The sequence below is a fragment of the Frieseomelitta varia genome, unplaced genomic scaffold, assembly GCF_011392965.1.
Source record: "Frieseomelitta varia isolate USP_RPSP 00005682 unplaced genomic scaffold, Fvar_1.2 scaffold_21, whole genome shotgun sequence".
NCBI lineage: Eukaryota > Metazoa > Arthropoda > Insecta > Hymenoptera > Apidae > Frieseomelitta > Frieseomelitta varia.
In genome coordinates this window covers 140,767-155,313 of record NW_025109861.1, presented here as the reverse complement: position 1 = coordinate 155,313, position 14,547 = coordinate 140,767, and the positions used below count along the sequence as shown (strand labels likewise).

General features: G+C 29.7%; 1 protein-coding gene across 1 annotated transcript in view; it reads right to left on the bottom strand.

Annotated features, from left to right (window-relative positions):
• Window positions 1-2,305: 2,305 nt before the first annotated feature.
• Window positions 2,306-14,547, bottom strand: part of LOC122527109 (putative tyramine receptor 2) — a 46,955-nt gene continuing 34,713 nt past the window's right edge. The window contains exons 4-7 of the mRNA XM_043650995.1: window positions 11,327-11,439; window positions 9,782-10,115; window positions 5,605-5,905; window positions 2,306-3,473 (exon numbers count right to left, since the gene is read on the bottom strand). Coding sequence (XP_043506930.1) covers window positions 3,283-3,473; window positions 5,605-5,905; window positions 9,782-10,115; window positions 11,327-11,439 — 939 coding nt within the window. The 3' untranslated portion in view covers window positions 2,306-3,282. The remainder of the gene's footprint in view (window positions 3,474-5,604; window positions 5,906-9,781; window positions 10,116-11,326; window positions 11,440-14,547) is intronic.

The window sequence follows — 14,547 nt, the reverse complement described above, 5'->3', positions numbered from 1 at the left end:
GCAACCTACAGCATGGTTGCACTGGACGCATCGCAATTAGTGTTGCGTATTTCTGAGTATGAGTACATTGATTAATAGCGTACGTTTCAAGAGTACTTTTCGCGTTTGATTTTGAAAATTTCTTGGTACACAAAATTTTAGCTTCGGCTAGTTCTTGTAATATTAATGAATTAAAAAATATTTTTAATTCGTACAGTAATACTAATATTATATATTAATACAATATATTAACTATAATACATTAATACTGATGTCAGTAATTAATGATGGTTAATAGTTATTAATAATTGTAACCGGTGAACACAATCTGGTTCACAATTGGATACATTACGATTATTGGAGTTAGATATTAATTGAAATTTCGTTTTTAGAACTAGAATAACTAACGTGTTATTCTTGGCCAGGATTGATTTCTGTTTGAATTAATACAACCTTTCATTATAATCTAAAGAATATTATTAGATTCGTTGCGTCATTAGGGCATTAACATTTTATTACCTTTATGATTATACTATTTGTGAAAAGGACTTTTTTTATATAAAAGTAACCATGTAGAAATTGTTATCTTTATTTTCATTTTAAGAATTAGTGTTATGATATTTTTTATTGATGTAGTTGCTTCTTCTAATTAAAATTCTATCCTGAAACTGTATTTTTGTTTCTCTGTCAGCTAGTACTGAAAAAAACTACATAAAAGTTATGTAGCAGCTTCAAATATAGGTTCTAGCATAGATTTGCATGGTTTCTGTCACATATTGAATCGATAACGTTATATATAACATGAAAGCGATAAGAGAATTATTTGACCACCCGAAACTTGGGGCACGAATAAGCATTACATGTCAAATCTGTTTTGCACTACGTACGAGATATATAGTCAATATTTTGTACATCTTGGTTGTGCTTTTATCTTGTACAGTTTGTGATTGATACTGCAGATTTGCAATATCTTGCAAAATTTTTATATTTGAAAGGTTTCCTATGGTGATAGGAAGTAGATTTTATTCTTCGATCTTGAAGTTTTGTTTTGCTCCATTGAAATTGTTTTTCTTGAAATTTCTGAAAGGATTACTCTCAAGAGTAAACTTCTCTTTATTGAAAGATGGTTCATGCTCTTGAGCGTTGAAGGATGACACCTGAATTCTATCTGATTCAGTAATAAGATAAAAGTAGGTTGTATGCATTTGAAAATCGTTTAATTCTAATAACTAAAACTGATGCTAAGATGATTTTAAACTTTTAATTGCAACAAAAGGGAAAAATAGTTGATACTTTTTCTATTCTTTTGTATACTTATTTGTATACTTTCGTATACTTTTAAAAGGTATTGATAAGATATTGATGTAATAGGGAAATATAATATGAAAATAACAAAATAAGCAGAAAGAGAAAGAAGACAAAATTTTTGAGGAAAAAGAAAGAAGTACTAATAAGATATAGTAATTCTTATTAATATTCAGACACCATACTGGAGAGATTGTTCTAAAAATATATGTTTACAATTGTTTTTCGATATGTTAAAATATTTATTAATAGCAGCATAAATATTATTTATTTCTAATAGTCAAATTTTTAAAATTTTACATGCATTTGATACGTATGTATATATATATATATATATTTTAACAAAATTAATATAACTTGTTCTTCATATTATTTCCGTGAGTTTAAATCTCTCTTATTATTTCGTTTAATACTTCTTATAATCTTTGTGTATGAAATAAATGAATAAAATTCCACCAATTGTAATAATTGTAATGTATTTAAAAGCAATCAATTCAAAACGAGTAGTAGAATAATATTCTCTCTCTAATATTATCGTAATGACTGAATATTACATAATAAAAATCACTGTAACTTAAAGTATAAAGTTTAATTATTAAAAACTTATTGTTAGAGAATACACACATTGGAAGATTTCGAACAATTTCAAAATATCACATGTCTATTTGTACGAGCTGGCCATATTTAACATTCACGGGAAATAATCTTCTACAGCGTTCTGTTTTAATACAATTTTCTTCCATTTCAACGCCCTCGACGTGTCAAATTAATCTTCGATCTATTTTTATCGTGCATTAAAATTTTTACACCCGCACGATGTTTCCTTTTGTGTCGCGTGCAGTAGAAACGCGTCACCGTGGCAGCCTGAGAACAAACAGCTTTTGTACCGGGGTAGCTAATTAATTTCTCATTGTGCTAATTTACGACGATAGCAGCTTACAAGGCCGGTATTTCGTAATTAGTGCCTAAGCACAAAGAAGCAGATAGAAGGACATAGGGATCTGAATGAAATACACCAATGGGACGTTATAAAATCCGTATACTTGCATACTTTCTACATTTACAGATATCTATGCGTCGATAAATACAGGCAAGATACCGTAATGACAAAAGGAAGACTATTTCCTACGATCGATTATTATTGTTGGTGGGCTTCTACGAAATGGGATCCGAATTATATTTGTGTACGCGTTTTATGTTCGTTTCGATCAAACAGATTCCCACTGTTGTCGTTATTTAGGCAAATAAATATCATTGTTTTCTTTTATTTTCGTTCGCTTTGTTAGCCGAGCGATGTACATGAATTATGCAGTCGTATGTGCGTATGGTATGCACAATTGTTCGATTACAATGCAATGGAAATGTGCGAATAAATGTATTATTCGGATGACTCGTGACTTCGATATTAAAATAGCAATATTTCCGTTTTTCCGCGTTACATTATAGAGACAAAATTGAAATTAAAAATAGTTCTCTTCTTGATCTAGCTCTACATTTATTAAAGCTTCTGTGTGTTATATATCAAAATTTCTTGGATTAATAACTGTAAATATATGGCATTGTACTCAATAATATATGTACATTCCTCGTTCAAAAGCCTTAGGACAATTATTTCACTTGTTTCAAAATTAGAAAATTAATTTATACGGCAAAGGAATTACATTGTAAAATACATGTGCAATTGAAAAAAATTTCATTATCTACGGCAAATACTGCGTTTTCTTTCGATAAATATGAAAACCACAAAGTGTCTTAAGACTATTGAGCTGGAGTGTATATATACAAATAGCGTCATTTCAAGTAACATCTCCCGAATAATAAGAATATTCGCATGTTATATATATTATTTAATTGTCATCAAATCATGAGAAAAATTCGATGATGTTCGCGTGATTGCACGTTTCGTATAAATTAGGTGAATGTGATCGATGTCGATAGCGCCATTAAATAAATCACAGTGATCCTCGTTACGATCACGAAGGCTGTTCTGTTTAACGTTCATTCGCCGATCTTTACGTCCTCGATGTTATCTTTCTTCCAATTAGCCGGGGCTGGTAATTTCCGATTGCTGCGATCCAAATTGGTTCTAGTTTTGAAGCATTTTCGGCAAGTCAATCGCCAGAACGCAAGCCGAAAGTCGGCCGAGTAGAAGGCATAGATGAATGGATTTATAGCCGAATTAATCCACCCTGAAACAAGTGAAAACATTATTAAACAATTTAATGTATAATAACTGTTCGTTTATGTTCTTTTTTCTTTTAAATGATCAGTATATTGTTCTGTTTCATGTAAAGTTTCATGTGTAGGAAAATCAAACGTCAACTTGTCAATTGTCGAATTTTAAATATTTAGAGGAAATTAAGGATTTTAAATATTTTATTTATTAGACACTAATTTATTTGTTAATTAAAATTATAGATTCAGTCAGTCGGATGATAATACTTTTTATATATTTTTACTTATTTGAAATAAATTTTTCCGTTCGCATATCTGGCTATAATCTGAAATAATAATTTGATGTGCTAGATTTTGTTGATTAGTTGATTGTGCCTTTCAAAGAGAAGAAAACTTTGTTTTATCGAAAAATTTAAATAATTCGGGAGGGAATATTTAGAGTATATGTTTATATAATATTAAAGAGCGTAATACATGTTTGTTATTATTGTAATTATAACCAGAATAAGTTTTATTTGCTTTATGTGTTATAATTTTCGTAAAATGATGTTTTTAGTTCATTCATATATTTTTTTTTAAACAAATGCAAAAAATATCATCAATATTTTAGAATTGGTCTAATTTTAATAAAACTCTATAAAACGTAAAAAAACCTCTTCTATTTTAAATATTTGAAATTTTTGTGATTGCCTGCACATTAAAATTGATGACACAATGACAAAATAGAAATAGGACAATCGTATATAATTTAATAGATTATAGTATGAAATGTGAAATATTATGGAGTGGAAATAGTAAAACAAAAACAAAGTAGAGTTCTACATGAAAAAATAAACAAGAAATTTGATATCAAACTTTTTCATTCGAGGCTTTGTTTCCGAGAAAATCGAGTTTGAAAATTTATCAAGTATACTTGAGTGTGGCTAGTTTTGGACTGGATAGAAGCCAGTGATCGATCGAGTAAAAATGAAAGGAAAATGCAGAATAACAGTTTTTCATAGAACATTCCGTTCTATGGGAAATAAAATTTGAAAATTTACCGTATATATTGTATCTGAACAATTCAATATACTCAAACTCGTATGATACAATGTTATGTAAAATATTAAGTCAAGTTAGTTCTTTCATAAAATAAATTGAAAACTGGGAATAAAATTTATTTCAATAAAACTTTATCTTTGAAAGAAAGGAATTTTAAAAATTTGCTAAGTAAATTTTGTCGTGTATCTTCCTTTCTGCTCATACTGATAAACGAGATTAACTATAGTTTTTATTGTAGTTTATTACTCGTGATCCTTCCAATTTGTTATCGACATAATCTATCGGTTTATTTCAGTTTGTTGTTATTATAGCTAATCGTATATACCTGATATATTTTAAAATCGATATTCTTGAAAATGAAACCTTATTTATATATATATAATAATTCTATTCCTTATCTTCAATTTACCTTTCTTTTTTATGAAGGAGATTCACATTATAATAATGTACCCGATATGCTCAATGTTCTCGAAATTTTTATGAATTTTATCACAAGATTGTTTCACAAACTTTTTCTTTCTTTCACCGCGTTTAGATCATATTCAGTTTTAATTTCTCACTTCGCATTATTAATATGTTAGATTTCTTATTAAAGTCTTTGGTAGAATTAATTTCTTTACTTTTCAAATATACCATGTGTAGTTTCGTTCATAAGAATTGAATAAACTCAAGTGAATTGTCAAAAAAATGATTAAAATATTTAAGAATCATCTCATTTGAAACTTGACACCATAAAAAATCCTCATATCCTCATATCCAGCGTTATAATTGTTATTAATCACTTATGTTCAATTAAATGAAATATCCGGATATTTTCAATGAAATTTACTTCGAAATAGTTGCTAAATCTACAAATAAACTTCTGCTAACTTTCATTTTACACCATTGGCACGAATCCAAATTATTCTTCAAAGTTCATGACATATTTTATATGGAACCAAGAGGAGCTCTGCTTCCGTATTTATGACTAAGGATCACTTGACGCATACTTTAATGAGAACCGCTTAATTCTAAAATCATAAACAAACCAGCCGTTCGCACAGTGCTCATGAACTGACCGCGATTCCGTGTCATGCACAAATTCGACTACTTTATGATAATTACCTAGCCAGGTTAGCGCAGGCATGAGAATATCTGGTGGTTCCACAGGCACGAAAGGGGTGACCAAGTAGAGGATGAAGAATGGCAACCAGCAGGCGACAAATCCACCTACGACCACTGCTAAAGTGGCAGCGGTTTTTGTCTCTCGCGCAACTCTGTTGATGCAACTTTGCTGATGACTGCGGACAATCCCGGACTTTTTACTGGTGCTAGGAGGCTCCGCATCGTCGGAAGCCCTGTCGCATATCACACTGCTGGTCACGCATTCTGTTTTCCGCACTCTGATGCTTTTCGCACGTTCGATCTGCAGGAAATTGACGATTAAAATTCTCATCAGTCGTAAATAGGATACAATAAGCAGCAACAAAGTACACATAGTATGTGTCTACCTTTAATTACAGAACTTTTTGTTTTCATAGATACACGGAAAGAAAATTTGAAGATTAGACAGAAGGGTTATAGTAACGAATTATAATACCACGATCATTTAGGGAATTTAAAGTCCAAGAAATGGAATGAATTTTGTTATTGCAAGTGTTCTGTAATGTACAAACGATATTTCTGGACACGGCATACATAAATTAATTTTATAAATTGTGAGGCAAAATCATGTATGTATATATGTATATATATATACCTACCTACATATGCATGCAAATTATACTACGAGTCGCTAAGTTTTTTTCATTTTCCTTTCTAATCTAAAATGTTATGTAAATTATTGTGTGATGAAACAATTATTTCAACAAATCACAAATCTCATGTCTTTTTTATTTCGTTAATAGTAGTAGTTGATAATAATTATGACAGATTATTATATGATCTGTCGAAAATTATTAAATCTTTTGAGAATTTTAACGTTAAATTCTTTCTGTAAGAGTAACACAAGTTTCCAATTATGTATGATAGAATTAAAGTTCCTTTTCGTTCACGTGTGCCGCGTTAGTGCTCCTTTTATATATAGGTATGTTGCTTGTATTCGATATTACGATTCCTCAGATTTAGATTTTGTTGAAAATATTTCTCGGTATTATCTCAGTGAGATTTAAGTTAGATCAATACATAGTCGTTAATTAATTGCTTTCACGTAATAATTAATTACTTTCACATAATTCCTCCAAGCAGTTTTCTTATTATAAATTTTTGTTATTCGGTTTCTTCTGTATAAGTACAAAATTCTCGTCTTAATATTCGTCTTAATCATTCCTCTGACAATCATGTTTATATTTTGTATAAAATCAGAAAGTGTTTTGATGTTTTTGACTTCTCATATACTTATAACTTATTAAACTTGGTAATAAGATTATTTTACATGTTGTTTGATGTTGAAGTGAAAAGATATTGGAGTTCTGGAAGAGCAGTGACACAATTTATTATGATATTTATAATTAAATTGCGGAAACAATGGTCTATAAAATTGGAGGAAAGTAATTACAAGCATACTTTAATTACCTCTCTTTACAGAAAATTTTTATTCATAGGAGATTAGTAGTTTACTCAGACTGTTCCAATTTTCCACTTGTGAACAAATTGCTTTTCGTTTATTTTTGCGTTGTTTTTTTTTGAACAAAACACTGACATATGGATCTTGACCTACGGAAATTGATCCATTTATTAAGCTTTTGATTTGCTGTGCAAACCTGTTTGATCTAGAGATTAATTATAAATTTACAATCTAAAAGATTTTTCAACATTTCGATTAAGTAATGGTGAAAGTTTAAAGGAAAATTGAGCTATAGATTTCCCTGAAATGAAAATTTCTCGGTTGGCACTGCGCCATTTTTCGATGTTGAAAAATGTCTGTTGCCTGATCATTTGAATATTTGAGCGAATTCATATGGCACAGTTACAATGGAAAAAGAAATTGGAAATTATATAAATGATTCTTGTAGAGCACAAATAGTAGTAAATTACGCACGTCGTTTCATAATGACGACCATATTTTCTTGTAACAAATCGATTGAATCATATCGATAAAAATTTTGTTTTTTATTTGAACCATTCCTATAATATCAAGATATGAATATTAAATTAATATAATTGCTTTCCCTATTAATGATATTATATTAATTATTGATTATTGATATTAGATACGTTATACTTTATTCTAAGAGAATTCTAATTAGTTATGTTATATTCTATTATATGTATAATATATTTTTTTTTATTATTATGTGCATTCCACAAATTTTTACATCTTTTATTTCGTAAATGTATAAATATTCGCAATTCAATTGTAATATTTCATTTTCTCTGAAAATCAACTGTTTGCTTTTCCCAAACTTTATTAACATTAATCGATTTTTATAACATTATCCTTCAAAGATATTAAATTCCAATTAGCTCATTAATTTTTTAAACGCTTCATGAAAATATCGTGGAAAATAGGGTAGAGAATTTTTGGTGTCACTGTCGAAACCAATATCGAGCAAGTCTACCCTTCCATATTCATGAGTTTCGCATTACGTACTGGAAATCTGTCGAACGGTGTCATCGTAACAGGTTTGTAAGCATTAGTATCAATAGATTCAAATTGCGAATCGATTTCTCATTTATACACGCTCGTCGGTCTTTCCGAGCAACCTGATTCATTGCAGTTTACTAATTTCAGCGAGTTCTGAAAATTGTAGAAGTTCAACATTTTACTTGAGACACTTATTTCGTCGTTTGGAAAAATTTCGTTTGGCTTAGTCGCTTATACAGAAGTATATATGTTAATTAAATATTAATTAAATATTAGTTTGTAATATATAAAGTAAAATCTTATTGTTTCATTTTCTTTTTAGAGTTTACACATTCATAAAGTATTATCAGTATAGTTTATAAATCAGTTTGAAAAAACTCAGTAGAGTAAGATATTTTTATAACGTATCGAAATATTAATAAAACGTTGAACATTTTTATCATGTTGAATCTTGTATTTTATTTTTATACATTACAAAATCATTAAGTGTATTTCTCTTTCTATTTAGAAAATCAATTTGAAAAGAACTCGATAAAATAGATTTTTGTAATAGTAAAGAAGTTATGATAAAATTAGCAAGCGATAGAAAAAGAAATTTGAAATTTGCAGAAATTCATTATTTCACGTATAGATAATAATTCGGACAATTTTTATAAAAATATAGCGTTCAGAATATAATATGAAAACGAGTGGCAGCTTTAGAGAGACTAGAAGCAAGTACAGCCTTTAATCGCGGATTTAATGTCATCTTTTGCGTAAAAAAATTAATAAATTGTGAAAACAAAGGAAACCATGTGTGATCAAATATATTGTGAATAACAATAATCTTTATGCATCAATATTATTCTCTGCATTTCAATCTCAAAATTGAATAGATTTATTTATTACGAACAGAAATTTATATCAGATTAGTTATAACTGCATAAATTAGTGATAGTAACACTGAAAAGTATAAAGGGATCGTTTCATACGATATATTAGATTGTACAATCATATCGTGACAAGTCTGAAATGACTACAATTCGATTGAAATTTCATATTTGTAGCAGGAATATTGGATATTCAGAGAATTTTAATGATATAAAATTATCCTAATTAATTTTTCGGATTTTAGAGAATGTAACATTACGTGCTAGAATTTTCTTATAGAACAATAAAAAATATAAAAATGAAGGAATAAGCATGTCATTCGATAAATTCATATTCTAATAACTAAACTCATATTCTAACTAATAATTTGTAAGTATTTAATAAATAGATTTAATACAAAAGTGATAGTACTCAACCTGAAAAAAAAGAAAGGCGAGTGAATTTATTTCTAGTATTATGCCTAATACTATGTTATTGAAAACATTATCTTGTAAATTGAACGATCTACAGAATTTCTAAAATAATTAGAACTTTTAATTTAAAAAATTGAAAAGAATTTCAGGTTAATGTGAAGCATTACGGGAAGACTAATGTTTCTCACTTCTATGTGCATTATTATACCTACATTTACATTTTGTACTAAATCGATTCTCATTTTCTCAAAAGATATATCAATTATTCATCCTGTCTAAAAACATGAAACAAAACAGAAACATTATTTTTTTAATATAAAAATAAAAGTCCCTCATGTACTTTTCATTTTCGAGCAATTTCTATTTTTTCAAAGAATTAAAAAAAAAAAAAAAATGACGTGTCGGAGCAAATTTTTGCAGAAAGAATGCTTACCAAAATATTGCGCCGAGGTCGAATGTTTTCGCTCTCGGTGGCTTCGAGGTTTCTGTGTCTGCTGGCAATCACGCAGGATATTCTGCCATATACGTAAAGCATTACCAACATTGGTAGGAAAAACGAACCCATCGCGGAAAATATCACGTATGAAGAGTCCATGTTGTACGAGCATTTTTTAGTGTCACGATTCGTTGCACGTGGGAAGCATCCGAGCAAGGGGGGACTGGTGATAGCGCCAGCTAACACCCACACCGCGACAATCATCAATCCAGCTAGTCTTTTGCTTCGTCGTCGTCGGCTGTATATCAGCGGTTGAGTGACGGCTAGATACCTTCAACGAAAATTAAATCCATTTGAGAAACACGTGAGAGGAGATAAACTACGATTTAAGTTCCTGCTTTTTTCCCTTTCTTTCCTTTCTTTTGAAATAAAAATAGTTCCATCTCGCTTCGTCTTTCATAATTTTAATGTGAATTAAGAACAGCGCGATTCAGATGTAAAAAGAAATTATATAATTTTTGAAAACAGAATTACAATGACAGAAGTATTGCATTTACATGGAAAAAGTTAAAGGAAAAGCGATAACATTTATAATTCGGGGAGAACCGCGAGTAAAGTTCAATTTAATTGAATTCAGTATAGATCAATTTGATTGAGGGTTAATTCTTGTAGGTCTGCAGTTCTAATAAATTTTAAAAGTACTTTCACATGTTTACAAAGAATATAGAGAATAATGAATAAAGAATACAGATAATTCTTCCTGGTTTAAACGTTTAATTAAATAACATTAAAATACTTTACTTCGCAATATATATAAATTATAGGAATATAAATTATACATCGAATTTCAAGTTAAAATGCCAATGACACGTAAAATTCAAAATCAATGTCTCGATCTTAATTTATCAAAGATTATAATTTATATACATTCAACAGAAAAGAAAGCAATAATTTAAACGTATCACACAATTAAATATTTTTCATACATAAGTTTGTTCCAACACACTATTTACCAACGTGAAATTTAAAATTCGTCTCGTTGAACGAGTTCAAACTTCAATTTTTATAATCATTAATCCGTATAGCGAATAAATCACGTCAAACGTCAACGAAAATATTTTACTTTTTATTCATTACTTGTTTGCACATCGCATCGTAAGTACCGGAGAATTTCTAATTTCCAACGACGCGAGGCAGCTACATTTCAATGGGTTAAGCACCGATCGATACAAATCGCACGGAAAAGCTGGGACGTGATCGGCCGGTTAATTTCTCAAACGAAATCGTGTCCTCTCGGTTGCAGAAAATTTTAAACGCAGTGAACGAAAATTTTAAACGATTCCGTTTCGCCGAGGCGAGGGGACCGGAACCTCTCCACCTCGGGACTAAACGGGAAACTTCGTATTTCCGGGATTCCGCCAACGGCCTACCAACAGCATGTTGGACACTCTATTCTCGCGCGCAGTAAAAAATGTCCCGCGGTAATCTCGTTCCATTTACGTGACGTGATTCGGGAATGCGGCCCCGCACCAACGGACTCACCTGTCTATGGATATAGCGCATAACGATAGGATGCTGGCAGTACAGAGAAGAACATCGAGAGAGACCCACGAGTCGCAGAGCACCTCGCCCAACTCCCAGGTACCACCTGTGAGCTTCGTCAAATTTATTTTAGTAGGCATCTCGTTCGAAATTCGCGTGCTCGTTAATGGGTGCTTAAACGTGCAAGAACTTGCGATCAACGTTCCGAGGACTGTATACGCGTACAGTGGCGATATCGCAAGCTGAATGGGAAATTTGTTGGCAGATTTTTAAAGGATTTTTTTTTAATATAACGTGTGCAATTCGAAATTTAAAATGTAATTTTTATATCTTGTCATACTGTTACATCTTTGTTAGCTGTTTAAATAATTGCAGCAATTTGCAATTATGCAGCAGCTTAAACCGATTTGGCAACCTTTAGCTGATGCGAACGATTGACTCAACTTTTTTCTGGAAAGGTTTTTCGATTACATCACATAACGCGAACACCTTGTATATTCCGTTTAAGAAGTTATACTAAATTTTTAGCGTCGTAGCTACCACTAAAATGGGACACACTGTATATTCTGCTATTTATTATGGCTACACATGTACAGTAGTGACAACAATGTGTTAAGATTGATGGAGTTCTTCTGTATGTGAAATCAGATGAAATAGATGAAGCGTAGTCTTTTCTTTCCTTGGAAGAAATTCAAGATTCATAGTGATGATGTTGCATCAGACATCTACGTTTTCAGTCTACCACGATATTCACCGGTTAGATATACGCGTTTATAGTGCTTAAAAGGGTTAAACGGCTGCGAGCTGCCCGTCAAGCTGACGAGTATACATGAGCGTGCAAAACTTGAACCTCATTCTGGCGTTGATTGCTTCATGAATTGTGCGTAATAGAAATTTAGTTGGTGTAAGAAACGTGACGGTGTTGTAAAATTGATTAAATATTGGATACTGAAATACTTAAGAAAAATATCATCTTTAAAATAATAATGTTTGAAATAGTAACCTTCATATGATTAAGTTTCAATTTTACTTTTTTTTTTAATGATTGGAATTTGTAGATCATTAATTTATTCATTATTATTAACAATTATTAATTTAAAATTAGATAGAGTTGTAAGATGTAGAATTGTCTCGATGGTTCATTGAAAACTTGAAATTGTTTCTTTAAAATACTTTATTTATCTTTCAGCAATGTAGATTCAAAATGAACGATTTAACTAAATAATAATATATATTTTATCATTTAGATTTTTTACGTTTCTGTATCAGATATCAGAAATACGTTCTTGTAACTTTTCTATGAGATAAATATTAATGTCTTTTGAGAATTATAATTCGTGCTAAAGACATTTTTAGTATTTTAAAATTTTTCATACATGCATAAAAATCTGCAATCTAATTATTATACATCTCATAGAATATCTCTGTATTGAAGCATATGCATGAATTTTTTTCTTTTAATTTCACAAACTATACGAGTATTTGTTTTTCTAACTCATATTCCAAATATTTCAGAAAAAACCACATATAATATAAATATACGAACAAACCACAATTTTATGAAACGTTATTTGAATTTCTATCAAAGCACGATTATACTTACAGCACTTTATAAAATTAATAACTGCAAACGATTCCGACATTTTTGCTAATTTTACAATCTCGTTAAATTTCTGCTACCCAACTTTACGAAATAGTGGCATGTTGTACGGGCAGCAGGTGCTGACCCGCATCATTGGAACTAATCTTAACCCTTTGGTTACTGAAACTTTCATCTTACAGCTATTGTACAATAGAATGAAATATAAAGCATTTCGTTTATAATAAATACTTTAAGAGAAACGTAACTATTTGAACGTGTAACGTCCTAGGACTAAGATAAAACGAATTAAATTGAAGAGAGTTTATATAACTTGTAAACAGAGAGATTGTACATTTTTATGTATTTATAGGAAATTTGTAAAGTCTAAAGTTGCACGAAATGCACATAATATTAAAACATACGCAAAATATCCGGAGCGCTATACTTTTTAACCGAGATTCTACATTTTTAATTATATCCTTAAAGATACAAATTTTTGTAAGAAACTGGTCTTATCATCTGCTGGTGATGAAAAACATTAGTTTCAAATTACTGACGTTGTTTTGCATATTAATACTCGACTTCTATTATGTGACGTTATAACTGGTATTACTTATGAAAGTAATAATATCAATAATAACATTAAAATTAATAAGTTAGTATTGCATCGTGTCTTTATTATCCTTGTTCATCAACAAGTTAGGAACTCATTATTGGTAATTAGAATTTCTTATTATATCATATTTAATGAAATTTCTTGGATCACGAAACTTGAATCAAAGAAACAAATGCAATTTAAAAAAGAATCGGTACGAAGTATCTTGATTAAATGAAACGTGAAATGAAGAAAATTTATGTTTCTTTAATATCTGCCACACAGATGTTACTGTCGCGCGGCAACGCCATTCAATTTGTACGAAAGTGATTCACTGAATACTTGCAATAGTTTCTAAGAGAGCTCTCATCAGAAGTGATGCTCTTATTTTTACGACAATGAACAATTATTCGTTTCATGAATTAAATTCACAGAAATTCGTTGATAAAACAAATTTCTTTTCATCTATGGAAAACAGAAAAAAATCTTAACTATAATATTCAGTTTTATTCATTAATGTTTGTAGTTTTTATTACATTCATTTAAAAGAATTAAATAAATATTCTAGAGAAACATTCTTAACAATTCATTACCGCAGAAGACGAGACAAATATTTACAATAGTAAAGAGCTATTAAAAGGAATAACATTTAAATTTTTCTTAACTTTCGTTACAAATTTTTCAAATAATTTAATAATATTATCTTTGCTCGATTTCCTCTCGTGTAAATAATAATTAGATTGCAGATTTTTATTTATTTTAGAAAACATTTTAAATTTTAAAACAAAATTGCACAGGATGGATACATAACGTAAAAAAGAAATGTATAAAATATCCATCAGTATAGTATGTGAAACAATTCAATTTTTTAAATTGTATTTTCAGAAATACGAATTATAGATATAGTAGTAGTATAATTATAGTTGTTGAATGTAAATTTAATAACACAAGTAACTTCATAACAATAGCATTTAATTAATTATATTTGATGTTGGTTGAAACACTGAAATAAATATTAATATGCAAAGTAATGAGGAATCAAAT